The 15,000-nt window shown below is 39.6% G+C and overlaps 1 protein-coding gene and 1 long non-coding RNA gene across 3 annotated transcripts in view; one reads left to right on the forward strand and one right to left on the reverse strand.

Annotated features, from left to right (window-relative positions):
* Positions 1-6,560, reverse strand: part of LOC147027127 (uncharacterized) — a 389,612-nt gene extending 383,052 nt beyond the window's left edge. Inside the window, exon 1 of the mRNA XM_085883308.1 lies at positions 6,236-6,560. Coding sequence (XP_085739434.1) covers positions 6,236-6,402 — 167 coding nt within the window. The 5' untranslated portion in view covers positions 6,403-6,560. The remainder of the gene's footprint in view (positions 1-6,235) is intronic.
* LOC147027129 (uncharacterized) overlaps positions 1-15,000 on the forward strand; it is a 58,933-nt gene that overhangs the window by 19,517 nt on the left and 24,416 nt on the right. The window lies entirely within an intron of this gene.

Here is a 15,000-nt window from a genome sequence, read left to right on the forward strand (position 1 = left end):
TTTGCTGCTCATCGACCCCACCCACGTCCTTGGTATATATATATATATATATATATATATATATATATATATATATATATATATATATATATATATATATATATATATATATATACCAAGTCGAACACACCAGGGGGTTGACTCAGCCTGCCATCCTTCCGAGGTCGGCGAAATGAGTACCAGTTGTACTGTGCCCGGTGTATGCCCCGGTTAGAATAGGTATACCATATCCCTGTGTGTCGTAAGAAGCGACCAGGGTTGCGTCAAGAAGGGCATCCGGCGTAAAAAACCTATGCCAAATCATTATGCGGACAACAAAACGAATTTCCATCCTGGATTGGTCGAGGCTCGGGTTACCAACGACCGCCACCGGTACCGGTGGTCAGCAGGGTACCAGTGGAAAGCGAAATGGAGACGGTTGATCCGCTGTGGCGACCCCTAATGGGAGCTAGCAGAAAGAAGAAGAAGAAGAAGAAGAAGAAGAAGAAGAAGAAGAAGAAGAAGAAGAAGAAGAAGAAGAAGAAGAAGATTTAGAAAAAAAATGGATGTCATATAGCAGATCGAGAATAACCTTAAGATTATGCATCCCAAATCACATCGAGTTCCATCTCCTGATTATTACTCGGTATCAATTTGAATGAAAAGTACCGAAAATGCGGTTTGATATCGGAAATCCCCAAAGTTTGAGGTGGTGCTGTGGGTGAACAAAGATATAAATCGAAAATCCGGCTCGATTGTTTGTGCACAATGCATTCCAGATGATTAGTGTGAATTTTCATGACCATCTGAACATAACCCTAGGAGGAGTAGCACTTGGCACGAAGGCACCTCCAGCTCTCTCGCATATTATCGATTTTTGCCCTTTGACCCCTGACCTAAGCAATATCGGTCAATATGTCCTGAGGCAAAGTTGTAGTTCTCATTGCATGCTTTGAACCTGCAAAGTTTCATTGGGATCGATGCACTCACCTGGTCGCGAGGGGGCCTTCAATTTTTGCCAATTTTCGAGCATACCCCATTTGTAGGGGACGCTGCAGGTAAACTATTCCATATATCACAAAAACCAGAATATATTTGATAGAGCATCACCTGTCAATGATGCATGCGGCATTTCATAAGTCTACATGGGATAATGGCTTTTGGAATTGATTTCGCGTGAACTGTACCGATTTTGAAGGTTTTTCGGCTGTTGCTAGGGAACCAAAGCGTCCCCAGCAACTATCACAATTTCCAAAGCATGAGGTCATAAGATGTACCTACCACCTGAGTTTGGTCAAAATCGGCCCACATTTACTACCAATTACGCTGATGACAAACAAACAAACATCCAAACAGACAGAATTACTGACAATAAGGGTCACCTATTTCGGCGACCCAAATAAATACATACATAAATATATATATATATATATATATATATATATATACATATATATATATATATATATATATATATATATATATATATATATATATATATATATATATATATATATATATATATATATATATATATTTTGGCACGCCCCTTTCTTTGTTCCACCAGATTTTTGTTCCTGCATGAAATGAAACAAGATTTGGCACATATACTAATGATATTATTGTCTTCCTTAAGAGGCCCCTCAAAATTCGTTTTGATGCATTTTCACAAACTCCAACGGATTCCATTCAAATTTGGTACGATGATAGCTTTTGGTCCAACTTAGGTCATTGGCAATAAATTTTTTCCATAACACTTCCGATATTCGAAAAAAAAATCGATAAATCAATATCCCTTATGGGATTTTCCATTCAAATCCACTCAAGTTTAAGGCCTACGGGGGACGCAAATTTCCACTTTGCCCTGGGCACTGTTCACCTCCGCTACGCCAAGCTGTTAGGGTTAGGGTTAGGGTTTGGGTTAGTCTTAGGGTTAGGGTTAGCTACCCTAACACTAACCCTAACCCTAACAGCTTACCATAACCGCTAACCCAAAACCGCAAACAGCTATTCAGGAAATTTGCAAGAAAGCCCGGGCAACACCGGGTTTTATAGCTAGCCCGAGCAACGCTGGGCATTACTACTAGTATATATATATATATATATATATATATATATATATATATATATATATATATATATATATATATATATATATATATATATATCTATATATATATATATATATATATATATCTATGTATATATATACATATATATATATATATATATATATATATATATATATATATATATATATATATATATATATATACATATACATACATATATATATATATATATATATATATACATATATATATATATATATATATATATATATATATATATATATATATATATATATATATCCCTGTGTCTAAGAGGCGACTAGGGTTGCGTCAGGAATGGCATCCGGCGTAAAACATGTGCCAAATCACTATGCGGATCATACGGATGATCCGCTGTGGCGACCCCTAATGGGAGCAGCTGAAAGAAGAAGAAGAAGAAGAAGAAATATATATATACATATATATATATATATATATATATATATATATATATATATATATATATATATATATATATATATATATATATATATATATATATATATATATATATATATATATATATATACATATACATATACATATACATATATATATATATATATATATATATATATATATATATATATATATATATATATATATATATATATATATATATATATATATATATATATGAATACAGCTCTGGAAAAAATTAAGAGACCACTGCAAAATTAGCAGTTTTTCTGGTTTTACTATTAAAAGGTATGTTTGAGTAAAACGAACATTTTTGTTTTATTCCATAAACTACTGACAACATTTCTCCCAAATTCCGAATAAAAATATTTTCATTTGGAGCATTTATTTGCAGAAAATGACAACTGGTCAAAATAACAACAAAGATTCTGTGTTTTCAGACCTCAAATAATACAAACAAAACAAGTTCATATTTTTTTTTAAACAACACAATACTAATGTTTTACCTTAGGAAGAGTTCAGAAATCAATATTTTGTGGAATAACCCTGATTTTCAATCACAGCCTTCATGCGTATCGGCATGCTCTCCAACAGTCTTTCACATTGCTGTTGGGTGACTTTATGCCACTCCTGGCGCAAAAATTCAATCAGCTCGGCTTTGTTTGATGGCTTGTGACCATCCATCTTCCTCTTGATCACATTCCAGACGTTTTCAATGGGGTTCAGGTCTGGAGATTGGGATGGCCATGACAGGGTCTTGATCTGATGGTCCTCCATCCACACCTTGATTGACCTGGCTGTGTGGCATGGAGCATTGTCCTGCTGGAAAAACCAATCCTCAGAGTTGGGGAACATTGTCAGAGCAGAAGGAAGCAAGTGTTCTTTCAGGACAACCTTGTGTGTGGCTTGATTCATGAGTCCTTCACAAAGACAAATCTGCCCGATTCCAGCGTTGCTGAAGCACCCCCAGATAATCACCGATCCTCCACCAAATTTCACAGTGGGTGCGAGACACTGTGGCTTGTAGGTCTCTCCAGGTCTCCGTCTTACCATTAGACGACCAGGTGTTGGGCAAAGCTGAAAATTGGACTCATCAGAGAAGGTGGCCTTACTCCAGTCCTCTACGGTCCACTCCCTATGGTCTTTTGCAAACCTCAGCCTGGCTCTTCTTTGTTCTCATTGATGAAGGGCTATTTTCTCACTTTGCATGACGTCAGCCCTGCCCCTTGGAGCCTGTTTCGAACCGCCCTCGCCGTGCACTTCACCCCAGCTGCCGTTTGCCATTCTTTTTGTCGGTCACTTGATGTCATCCTACGGTTGTTGAGTGACATTTGAATGAGTTGGCGGTCATCCCGGTCAGTGGAAAATCGTTTTCGCCCTCTGCAAGTCTGTAGCTTTGTTGTCCCCAATGTCTGCTGCTTGACCTTGTTCTTATGAACCGCCGACTTTGAAATTTTAAGAATGGAAGCAACGTGACACTCACTGTATCCCTCTGCCAGTAAAGCCAGAATTGAACCCTTCTTTTCCTCACTTTAAACTTTTCTTTTCAACTCTTTTGGCATGGTCAATAGTTATTTTTTGGATTCCAATTACTTTTGAAGTACTACTAGCACAGTTTTTGCCATCTAGCTGGTCCTATTGCAAGAGGATTATGATGACCACAACAGTGGTTTTTTATACTTTTCCTTGTTAAATAAGATTCGGTTCAGGTGATCACCTAATCAGTACCTCACAAAGTAGAATGAGATGTGCCTGTGTTGAAATTCAACAGACACTGGAATGGAATGGCTGCCATACATGGAGAGATGCTTGATTTAATTTTTTTTTGGAGTGGTCTTATTTTTTTTCCAGAGCTGTGTATATATGTATGTATGTATATATATATATATATATATATATATATATATATATATATATATATATATATATATATATATATATATATATAATACCAAGCTTGCACACTAAAACCTCGGCTCGCCATCACACGATCCCTATGAAATTGCTGTGGCACTTTGCGGACATGCCGACAATGTTTGGGAAGTCTTGGCGTTCCATTGTACCACTTGCATTTTGCACAATGCGTATTTTTGTCATTCCCCGTGTAAGGTCTGTCGTCTGCTACCAGCTATGTTGTACTGCGATCCCGTGCATGCGCACGGGTATCGCGAGTATGTGTGTATATATATATATATATATATATATATATATATATATATATATATATATATATATATATATATATATATATATATATATATATATATATCACACACACACACACACACAAATGTTTATTACTCTCTCAGTGGGCTCCCAAGTGGAAACTTGGCATTCTGATGCAACTCGAAGCCATGATTACAGGAATAATCACACCACTGTCCATTTCCAGGAATAATCACATAACTGTCCATAAACAAAAATATCAGCACACAAAAGTCGGCCTGTGGAGCTTTGTTCCTGCTCACAGAGGGTCACATGACAAACAACAACGGCACGGCACGTGATCTTGCACTATAATGCTCGTTTCTCAGGGAAGCATTGTTTCTCAGTTTTATGGCTGGGTGATTTGAAAAGCGTCTTTGGTGTTTGTAATTTACAGACAGGATACAGTAGTCGGAAGTCATAAATATTTTGTCAATTACAGATGGTGTAAAGTTGCAGTTAGTAGTGAACATTTATCAGTTACGGATGGTGTACAGTTGCAAGAAGTAGGAAGTATTTATCGTTTATGGACGGTGAACAGTGCTTAGTTTAACCATGCATATTTTAAGTATTGAATATTTACATATCTAGTCGGACCTCTGTACAAGACTCAATGTTTATGACGACCCCTCACTTTTGACATTTGCGACATGAAGAATATGTTTTAGTCAATGCATGTTACACTGTTATAATGACCTGCAATTGCTGGAACTCCCAGATGTAAAGATTGGTTTGTCCTATCAAGTTGAACACAAACAAGACCCGACATGACAAAATTGTAGAAATACAGATGAGATGCCGAACAATAATGATCAAAAACACACATTGATGAATCATGAGCCTTGACAATGTGTACAAAAAAACTGCAATGATTTGTTCACCAATATGAAGAGTAATTAATCATTAAATCCTTGGCCTGACATAAAATTGACTGATGAAAGTGTTTTAATACAATGAAAGGTCTGAATTATTTGGTCATATTTTGTAAATAACTTTACTTTTTAAAACAGATTGTTCCAATTAGATTATTTATCCTTTCACGGTGGGCCCTTGACTTAATTATCAACCCTTGTACGAAGACGACGACGACGACGACGATTTGTCACAACCAATGACAAGAAATCTTTCTCAGTCATTGTAACAATCACAAATTTATGATAACGTACATAAATTTGACAATATAATGCAATATTTAAAACAGAAAAGCACAAAATATCCACCAATGAGGAACCTTGATTTGCACAGCAGATGACAATAAGCTCTGACTACTTGAGCCTTCTTGCCTTGGAATTACAGTCTCAACAAGTAATGCTGTATTTGATTGATTAAAGGCTAATTTGTTTTGAAACACATTTTATCATTCCCAAACTTGCAAACAGATGACTTGCATTCAAAATCTCACTTGAAAAAGGTTTAAGTAAGGGATTAATGAGTGTGATCCATCATCTAAATTTTGAGGAAACATATCAGCTAAGAAAGCTGTTCTAAGTTCAAAATACACGAAAATAAAAGAAACCCACCTGCGATTCACCATATTGACGACGTTTTGATGGCTTGCAAGAACAATCCGTCTTCTCAAGGACAGTCTTTTGAGTTCAGCAACTGGTGGGTGTCTTTTCTTCACTGTTGGTATGCAGAGCCCAGCGGAGTCCAGAACAATTGCCTTCTTAATTGCCACCATCAACATTCTCTCAACAATAAAACAGACAATCTTGGATGCAAAGTTCAAACTTCCACATTAAAGGTGGAAAAAAACAACTGCCCAGGTTCCTGCTACATATGAGGATCCAGAAGAGCGTTATAAATCATCTGAAAGATCAAATCAGCTGTTCAACAGACTTAATTTCTATCCCGATGCCACCAGCGAGCGGTCAGCAACGTCGTGGTTTATATATGCCAAGTCAGACGTGAATGTAACTTCCTTCATTTGAACTAACAGGCAAATGCCAAACATCGCATGTTTGCTAAAGAAGGAATATCACCACACTGTGGTGTCATCTTCGGGTCATCGGGCAGGTGGGTGCAGGATGAGCAGCCAGTTTGCACTGAGGTCTTGATGTGATAAAGCCAGGAGAAAGGCAAAGCTAGTCAGAAAAGTAAGTGAGCCATTGAGATCGAGTTATTCAGTCAGATGAAAACTCAGCAAACAGATGCTTCCAGGAAATAATTGTTGGCAGATGTAAAACACTGAATGTATTTTAAACTCCAGTTATATGTTTGAATTGGAACACTGTGCATTTGTGCTGGCTGTTTCATTGTTGTGTGGAATGCTTAAAAGAATCACTTATTTTTAGTAATCAATGAAAAAAAACATTGAAAAAGTTTCATGATACTTTCATTTCATGCACTTTCATATCATGCCATAAATGATGTGCCATGCCAAATTATAAATTTTCGAAGCAACATATCTGAACATTCCTGGTTTCAAACATGCAGTCAGTCAATCAATTGATTTCCAAAGGTAATGATCAGTTTGAAGACAAGTTCGTCAGTACAAAATACGAAATTTGTTGATCTATTTTATTACATTAACTGTTTTTATGCACAGTCTTTATCCTTTAAAATTAGGACATTGACTTCATATGATAATGCTTGGCTTAAGGGAGCCATCATGATTAATACTCAGTCTGTTTCATTGTTTCCTTTGACATAAAACAGTGAAAATTTCAATCAACATCCAATCATATTTTTTTTTTTTTTTTTTTTTTTTTTTGTATACCTTGGTCGAGGCTCGTATGAGAGCTAACACACAACTCACAGCAAGGAGGCATGAGACAAGAGGGGCGGGAGTGGAAGGGACAAAACATTGGGGAACAGACACAGGTGAACTGTGGAAGGGAGAGGGATGGGGATGGGACGGGGAACATGGCGAGGGGAAGATGGACATTAAAGGGACTTTCAGGAAGGAAAGCAGGAGAATTGAAGGAAGTGGGCTTGGGTGGATTATCGGGGGTAGAAAAGATCGAGGATTTGGATGGGGGAAGATAAGAGGTGGTGGTGAACAAATATAATGGCATTATCTATCATATTTGAGGAGAATAATTGTGATGACACGACGTCTCAATGCAAGAGGTTATGTTTCACCCATGTCTGTCTGTCAGCAGGATTTCTCAAAACGTTATGGACAGATTCAGACGAATTTTAGTGGACAGGTTGGGATGAATTAATTAGATCGATTAGATTTTGGTGATGATCCGGATCCACATCTGGATAGGATAATTTTCTAATTTTATAAGTGATTCTTTACCATTGAGAGATGGGGCCAAAAATGATATACACTCGCAGCATGATATTTCAAAAAGTTGTTGATGGATTATGACAAAACTTGGTGGATGAGTTGGGTAGGTGACACAAACAAGCCGACTAGATTTTGGTTCAGGTCCGGATGCAGATCCCGCATATCAGTGGGATACAAAACGTAAACCGTTTAGTCTTGTGGAGATACGTGCTCTACCGAGTGCCGTTCTAGTTTCCCTTATGCTATACTTCATTGCTATTGAGATAACAATCATGCAAGTTAAAAATTTAAATGCTGAAAATGATGAAATATTAATCACCAAAAATATGTGTGAGTTCCTAAGTTCTTCAATTACCATGCCTGAAGACGTCTGCAATTCACAGATGAAGTCATCTGAGACTAAGTCTGCTCTTTCCTGTTTATTTTAGCAAAACCGGTGGAGTCGTACTTCGTACAGTTTGATTAGCTATGCTTTTACGTTGAACAATTCATGATCTCATCTGCTCATCTGACCTGACCACAAGGGAGAGCATTTTTTTATTTATTTAATATTACTTGGGAGCAAGGGGAGGGCGGGGGGTTCCCAGTTTAATTTATCTTCAACACAACAAACAGCCCATGGGATGTATTTGTTCATTAAAATGAGACTTCATTGTATTTTGATGTGCTATCTCTCATTTTCTATCCACTCAGGTAAAAAGTACATGTTGATGAGATATGGATCCTTATCTTCACATCCAATGCTTTTTTTTTAAACCTATTTTTTAAACCTATTTATGATTTAGATGCATGTACACTTTTTTGGTACAGTGTGCCTGGTTGGCTGCACAGGGTTCTGTGGATTAATGCGTGAGCTGTAGCTACATAGCACAATAGCGATAAAGCAAGTGAACTGGTTTTGTCTATTCATTCCCCCATCCCGTTTATTTATACAAAGTTTTGTAGTTGACCTTGGATGACCCTGTTCGTGAGTGACTGCAGATCTTTACATTTTAACACACTTGTCTAATCAGATAATCTTGACAACCTTATGTTCCAATTTTTGTCATTAAAATTTCACCATATATTCTGATAGACCATGCGATATTCATTGTGTTCAATGTATTGTCCATACCGATAATGTAATGCTGGCTGTCAGGATCATTTATAGGTATGTACACTCGCCTCTTGCAACTGGGGAATTGTGAGGGATATCTTTCCTGGCTTTCGGAAACTTGACAATTATGTTCAAATTTCTGTGTAGGATATGAAAAATCAGATGGCCATACATCATAGCAAATGAAGAAATACTCAAAAGAACCAAAGTAATGAAGATCATTGATGAAGTGAAGACCAGAAGATGGAAATGGATTGGACATGTGGAAAGAATGAAGGATGATAACTGTATGAGAGCATTGTCATGGAAGCCCGAAGGAAGAAGGAAAGTGGAACGTACCAGAACAACCTGGAGGAGAACAGTGAAAAACGAAAGAAGAGAGATAGGATAGAGATCATGGGATGAAGCCAGGCCGATAGCCAGAAAAATGGCAGACTGGAGAGAACGCTCTGCAGCCTTATGCAGGCACGAGAATGAGTCTAAAAAAAATTAGCTGAAAAAAAACGATGGGCCGAGGCGAAAAAATTTTAGGCCGCGGTTCGGGGGCCGCCCAGGCCCCCAAACGCTAAAGGTTCCAGGTGTTCTCACCTGCATTCTACTGCATTTCCTGGTCCCTTTTAAGAGGATTGTGTATAGTGTTGTCCTTGTTAACAGGGTAAAAGCACTGAAGACAATCATTGAAGACATGAAATTCATCTTGCAAATTATTAATCAATGTTGTAATGTAAATTGTTGTCAAAATTCATTGTACAAATCATGAATCAATCTGTTGGATAATATTCTTTCATTGTCTTTATAGCAAATTAAACAAAGTTGACAATAATTGACACCAAGTTGCAAAATAAGTTTGCATAATAAGTGGACAATAATTGATAACAAGTTGCACTAAAAGTTTGCATCATAAGTTCACAATTGGTAACACTGTTGCATCCACTAGTTGTTGAGTTCTTGAGTCGATAATGTCGACAGGCGCCTAACCACTGAACATTGTTCACTTCTTTGTCTTTTGGTTCAGGTTGTGCTTTTTGTTGCTTGCACGTTGGTGGGAAAGTCTTGCCTTCTTTGCAGCCTTCTCAGTCAGTTCTTTGGTCTTGCGCTTGGCCAGCGAACTGAGAGCAGCTGCACCCACTTCTCGCTTTCTTTCTTCTTCTTTGTCCCTCCTGTCTGCCAGTTCTGCCTTGTAGGTTTTGTAGGCTTCCCTCATGTTCTTGCACAGGTCGAGGTCTATGGGACTGTGCAGTTTGTCAGTCCTGCTGTAGTACTCCACTGCAGTTTTTCCTGATTATCGAAGATTGTACTTGACACCCATCACTGCGCTGTTGGTCTGCATGTTTAGTCGGTGTGATCTGACATCCATGACATCTCCCATGAGATTGAAGGCACTCTCAACTTGTGGCCCATGGAAGCAGGGCAGCAGAGCCTTCACCATTCTTGAGAGAAGGGGGTACTTTCCACCTTCAAAGACCTTGGTCCACCAGTCGTCGATGCGAGCAGACTCATCTTCCTGAGCTGGTGGCAGGCTTGAATTGATCTGGAAACTCCGAACCTCCAGTTCAAAGGCATCACATTCCTCTGGTGCAAGGACATTTGTCACCAGGCATGGCAACTTCAGGAGCTGCTCCTGGCTGACATTGTGCCCTCTACTGAGTGGATCAATTGCTGAGGCACTTCTGAGGACCGCATTATGCAGGGGAATTTTCTTCTGGAGGTACTTTCCACATGTCACATAGGCCTTCTCCACACTCTGCAAGAAGTCATGCACTTCTCCATCTCCACTACGGGCAGTGTTGACAATCTCAGACACACCAACTCCAAGAAACATCTTCTTCACTTGTAGCAGGTTGGCTTTCTCATCCAGGTCGAGGGTCTGAAGTCTCTTGCCTGAGGATGGCAGCTTCTCAGGTTTGACAAAGCAGGCCATGAACTCTCAGACAAGGTCCACCTGCTGGTCATTGAGCTTGTGGATCAGTGGGGCCTTCATCTCAAACAGGAGGACGTACTTCTTCAGCAGCGGGAACACTGATGTATAGAACATCAATATCAGTCTCATCAATTTCTTCTTGTGGAAGACTCGCTGCAGTATACGCTCCTTTCGTGCCTTGCCATCTTTGGTCATATTCTTCTTCTTCAGAACATCATGGATCTGGCATATTCTCTCCTTGGCTTTTGTGTCTACGTGCCTGCGATGGGAGACCTCCACAACTCGTGACAAGTAGTGTGTGCGATCAGCTTGAGAGAGGAAACCAAAGTAGAAGACAACAAAGGCATCCCACAGCCGCAGTGTCAACACTGACATCATAAACAGAGAGCCACCTGTGACTGACATACCGCTCTGGCATGGTATACCTGACACCAATCAGCCCACAGATTTCCTGCAAGAATTGCTTTAAGTCAGGTGACCACTTGAAGTCATTGTAGATGTCAGAGAGCATGCGCTTTGCGAAGTTGTCGAATGGGTCGCTCAGCTTCTTGGACGCATTGTGAGCATGGTGACAGGAGTCCCCATCTATGTCCAACATGTGTGGGCATTGTTTTCCCTGATGCGAACTTCGACTCCTGACTTGGATCCCCGCATGACTGAGCAGGAGTCCATGAGGATGGATATGCAGTTCTACCACGGTAGCTCATACTTCTTCAACAAGTCAACCAGTTCCTGGTGCAACGAGGCACTGTCCACTTTGATCACAACAAGGGGCTCTAGATGCTGCACTATGACCTGCTTATGCAGTGGGCTGCAGTAACTGGCCAGGACACATAAGACCCTCTGATGGTTTGTGCTTGTTGACTCATCAATGTTCAGAGAGAAGTATTCCCTCTGCAGTGCTGATATCAACTGGTGATGTACGGTATGTCCTTGTGCAAACCTAAGCTTGTAGAAAGCAGATGTCCTGTCCATTGTGAGCTGGCCAAGGGCCTTTGCATCCAGGTTGAGTGCTTTGGTCAGGCTTATCAGTTCAGGGGCAAGGCTGAATGGTAGGGAATGCTGTGCGAGGAAGCCAAGGACCATGGCTTGAGCATTGGATACCCTGTCACCTATTGGTACAGCAGGCATAGGTGTACAGGGGATTGGGGCAGGAGAAGCAGCAGTGCAAGAGGTAGCAGAAGGTGAGGAAACACCTGGAGAAAAAGCAAAACCCAAAGCCAATGCAGAGTAAAAAAAGAAAAGCCAATCACCATTTATAATACGTGCTTCAGAAAGTGAATACAGTGACCGGTACAGTGATTATACTAAGCCTCAGACTATTAGTCATTGCCAGGTGCTATTGGTGGTAAACAAGATTGACCCAATTCTGAGTTGTGGCTTGCTTGCCAATTGACATCATTTATTACTGTAGTGAAAGTGCACCACACCACACTACACTACATTGACAACATAGATGTCTACTGTGTACATGTATACTGATAACTCTACATGTATAAAGCCCAAGGCTATATTTACCAGGAAGACTGTAATTGGATGCCTGGATTCTCTGAATATCACGATGCTTCTTGCTCTCCGCATGGGATTCCAATGACTTGTACCCACGTCCTCCATAAACAATCTCCTTTGAGCACCATGTGCATACAGCCTTTCCTGGCTGGGCTATCTTTTGAATGAAAGCCCCACAAGCCACCGTACCGCATGGCATACACTCCAGCCATTCCCACTTCCAGGAATTCTTGCAAATATTGTCAATTAGTGCAGCCAAACAAGCATCACAATCCCGGGACAGCCTGCGGCTTCTGAATGCGGCCATGTTTTAGAAGCGACCTTGGTCTTGCACACTCGGAACACCACGCCTCTAGCTCGATTAATGCTGCTATGACAGTTTCAGGAGTAATGCGGAGAGGTGGTCCGAATGTTATGTTAATGAATCTGGCAATGACGTCATTGCAGAGTGCCGGGAATCTGTATTAGGGACCTCGGAATACTTTTTTTTTGTAAAGATCGTCGGCGGCGTGAAATCACTCCCAACAATTGACTTAACCCCCCCCCATACCCCCTATTTTTTCTCAACGGATTTGTGCTAAACTCAGGAACGTTCCTGAGTGAATAAATTCACGGAATTCTGCGAATTCGCAGAATTTTCTCATGCTGGCTTATGGGCCACTTCACCTGAAGAGGATAGATGAGATGATGACACTCGCCTCTGAGCTGCTGAGCCTGGGTTGCAATCTCGATCAGCTATAAACTGTCACCCTGGTGTCTGACATGCAGGAAGATGTATAAATGTGCATCAAAAGATGCATTAATGCGTGTGCCATTCATCAGAGAGACCTTAAATCAGAGGACCCATCAGCAAGAACTGGGTCACTGGGAGATCTTGAAGATTCCACAGTATCGTTCATAAAGACTTGGTGAGTTATTGCTGGCAGAGTGAACAAATTACAAATTTCTGCCCTGACTGACTGCTGGAAAGGCAACTGCAAACCATACAGCATAACCTTTGCCAATAGACTACTTCAGCAGCATTGGCAGTGTCAAGAATATGGTACAATTATGATGATGATATTGATGATGATGTTATGCACACTCAACATGATATAGATCATACCAGGGCATCACTTTGCATGAATGATATCTAAAATATGGCTGTGACTTGAATAATCACAACTGTAAGATACTTGTAATATTTATTGAATGGATTACGATAAATTCAGCGATGCTAAAAAAACATAAAAAATTGGAACCCGTACAGCTTTGAAATGTTTCAACACGATATGCACCCGACACTATATTTGCAGGGATTGTCCAATTTAATGCACTATTCTTCAAATATTTGCATGACAAATAAATAACACGAATTTTACACAACTATATAGAGTCAAAATGGCTGGTACAGGGGTATGTTTCCATAAGTACAAATAGGAATGCGTCACACACAAATGTAACACAAACACAACAAAAAATGGATGGTTTCCCTGAGCATTTTGATGTAAAGTCTTATCGAATTGAAAAGGTCCTGCTCTGTGCAAGACATCTTTCTCCTGCGTTTGGCAACTTACAAATAATAACCAAACCATGATTATGACTCCTGCCTCCTAAGTCAATAAAGCTTCATCTCTAACTGTAGAAGGAGCATGAAATGGCATGACTTCTGAAATCTGTGATGTGAAAATTAAGGAATCCCTTAGCTTTCGTTTGTAGCTCTTCCAAGCAATGTTACTCCAAGCAGTATCTTCATTTACTCTGCATTCCCACGTTATAACTTGCAGGATTTTAAGGAAATGCAAACTCAATGAACTCCAAACCAGAGACTGCTCGACCTTTCACAGGTACTCAAAAGTCAAATGATTAGCATACAAAAGCATGATAATAAAACGACCAAAAAAAAAAAACATTCGATCCCTCGACATTGTTATTGGCGACAGGCTCAGTTTTCATGTTTCTATTGGATTTGGATCATCACGTTTGTGGAAATTTGTGCATTCACTTTCAAAATTATCGATAGGCTGATGGAAAATAAATAATTGCATTTCTTTTCATGTCTTATGTTGGCTCAACAGATCCCACGGGTCATTCTCAAGGCTACGTTATGCCACATAGGAGTGCAAAGAGAAACCACACACCTGCACTGGCACCGTACTCCCGATATTGAGACCTATCTGGCCCAGATAGTTAAATGACCAGATTAATTCACAATAAATCACGTATGAATGATGCTGTGTATCAAAGAATAAAGTTTGAATGAAGCAACGATCTGGTAAAGCAACTTGAACAGCACTCAGTAGAGCACATACAGTACCTCCACCAGGCTGAACAGTTTACGTTTTGCATCACACTGATGGACCTGGATCTGCATCCGGACCTTAATCAAAATCAAATTGGCTTGTTCTTGTCACCTCCCCAAATCATACACCAAGTTTTGATATAATCCGCCCACAACTTTTTAGAAATATCGTGCTCTATATCATTTTTGGTCCCGTCTCTCAATGGTGGGGGTGGCTGAAATAATTTAAAAAAATAAAAT

Source organism: Eptatretus burgeri, chromosome 5, assembly GCF_056783735.1.
Source record: "Eptatretus burgeri isolate ZD-2024b chromosome 5, Ebu_testis_v1, whole genome shotgun sequence".
Taxonomy (NCBI): Eukaryota; Metazoa; Chordata; class Myxini; order Myxiniformes; family Myxinidae; genus Eptatretus; species Eptatretus burgeri.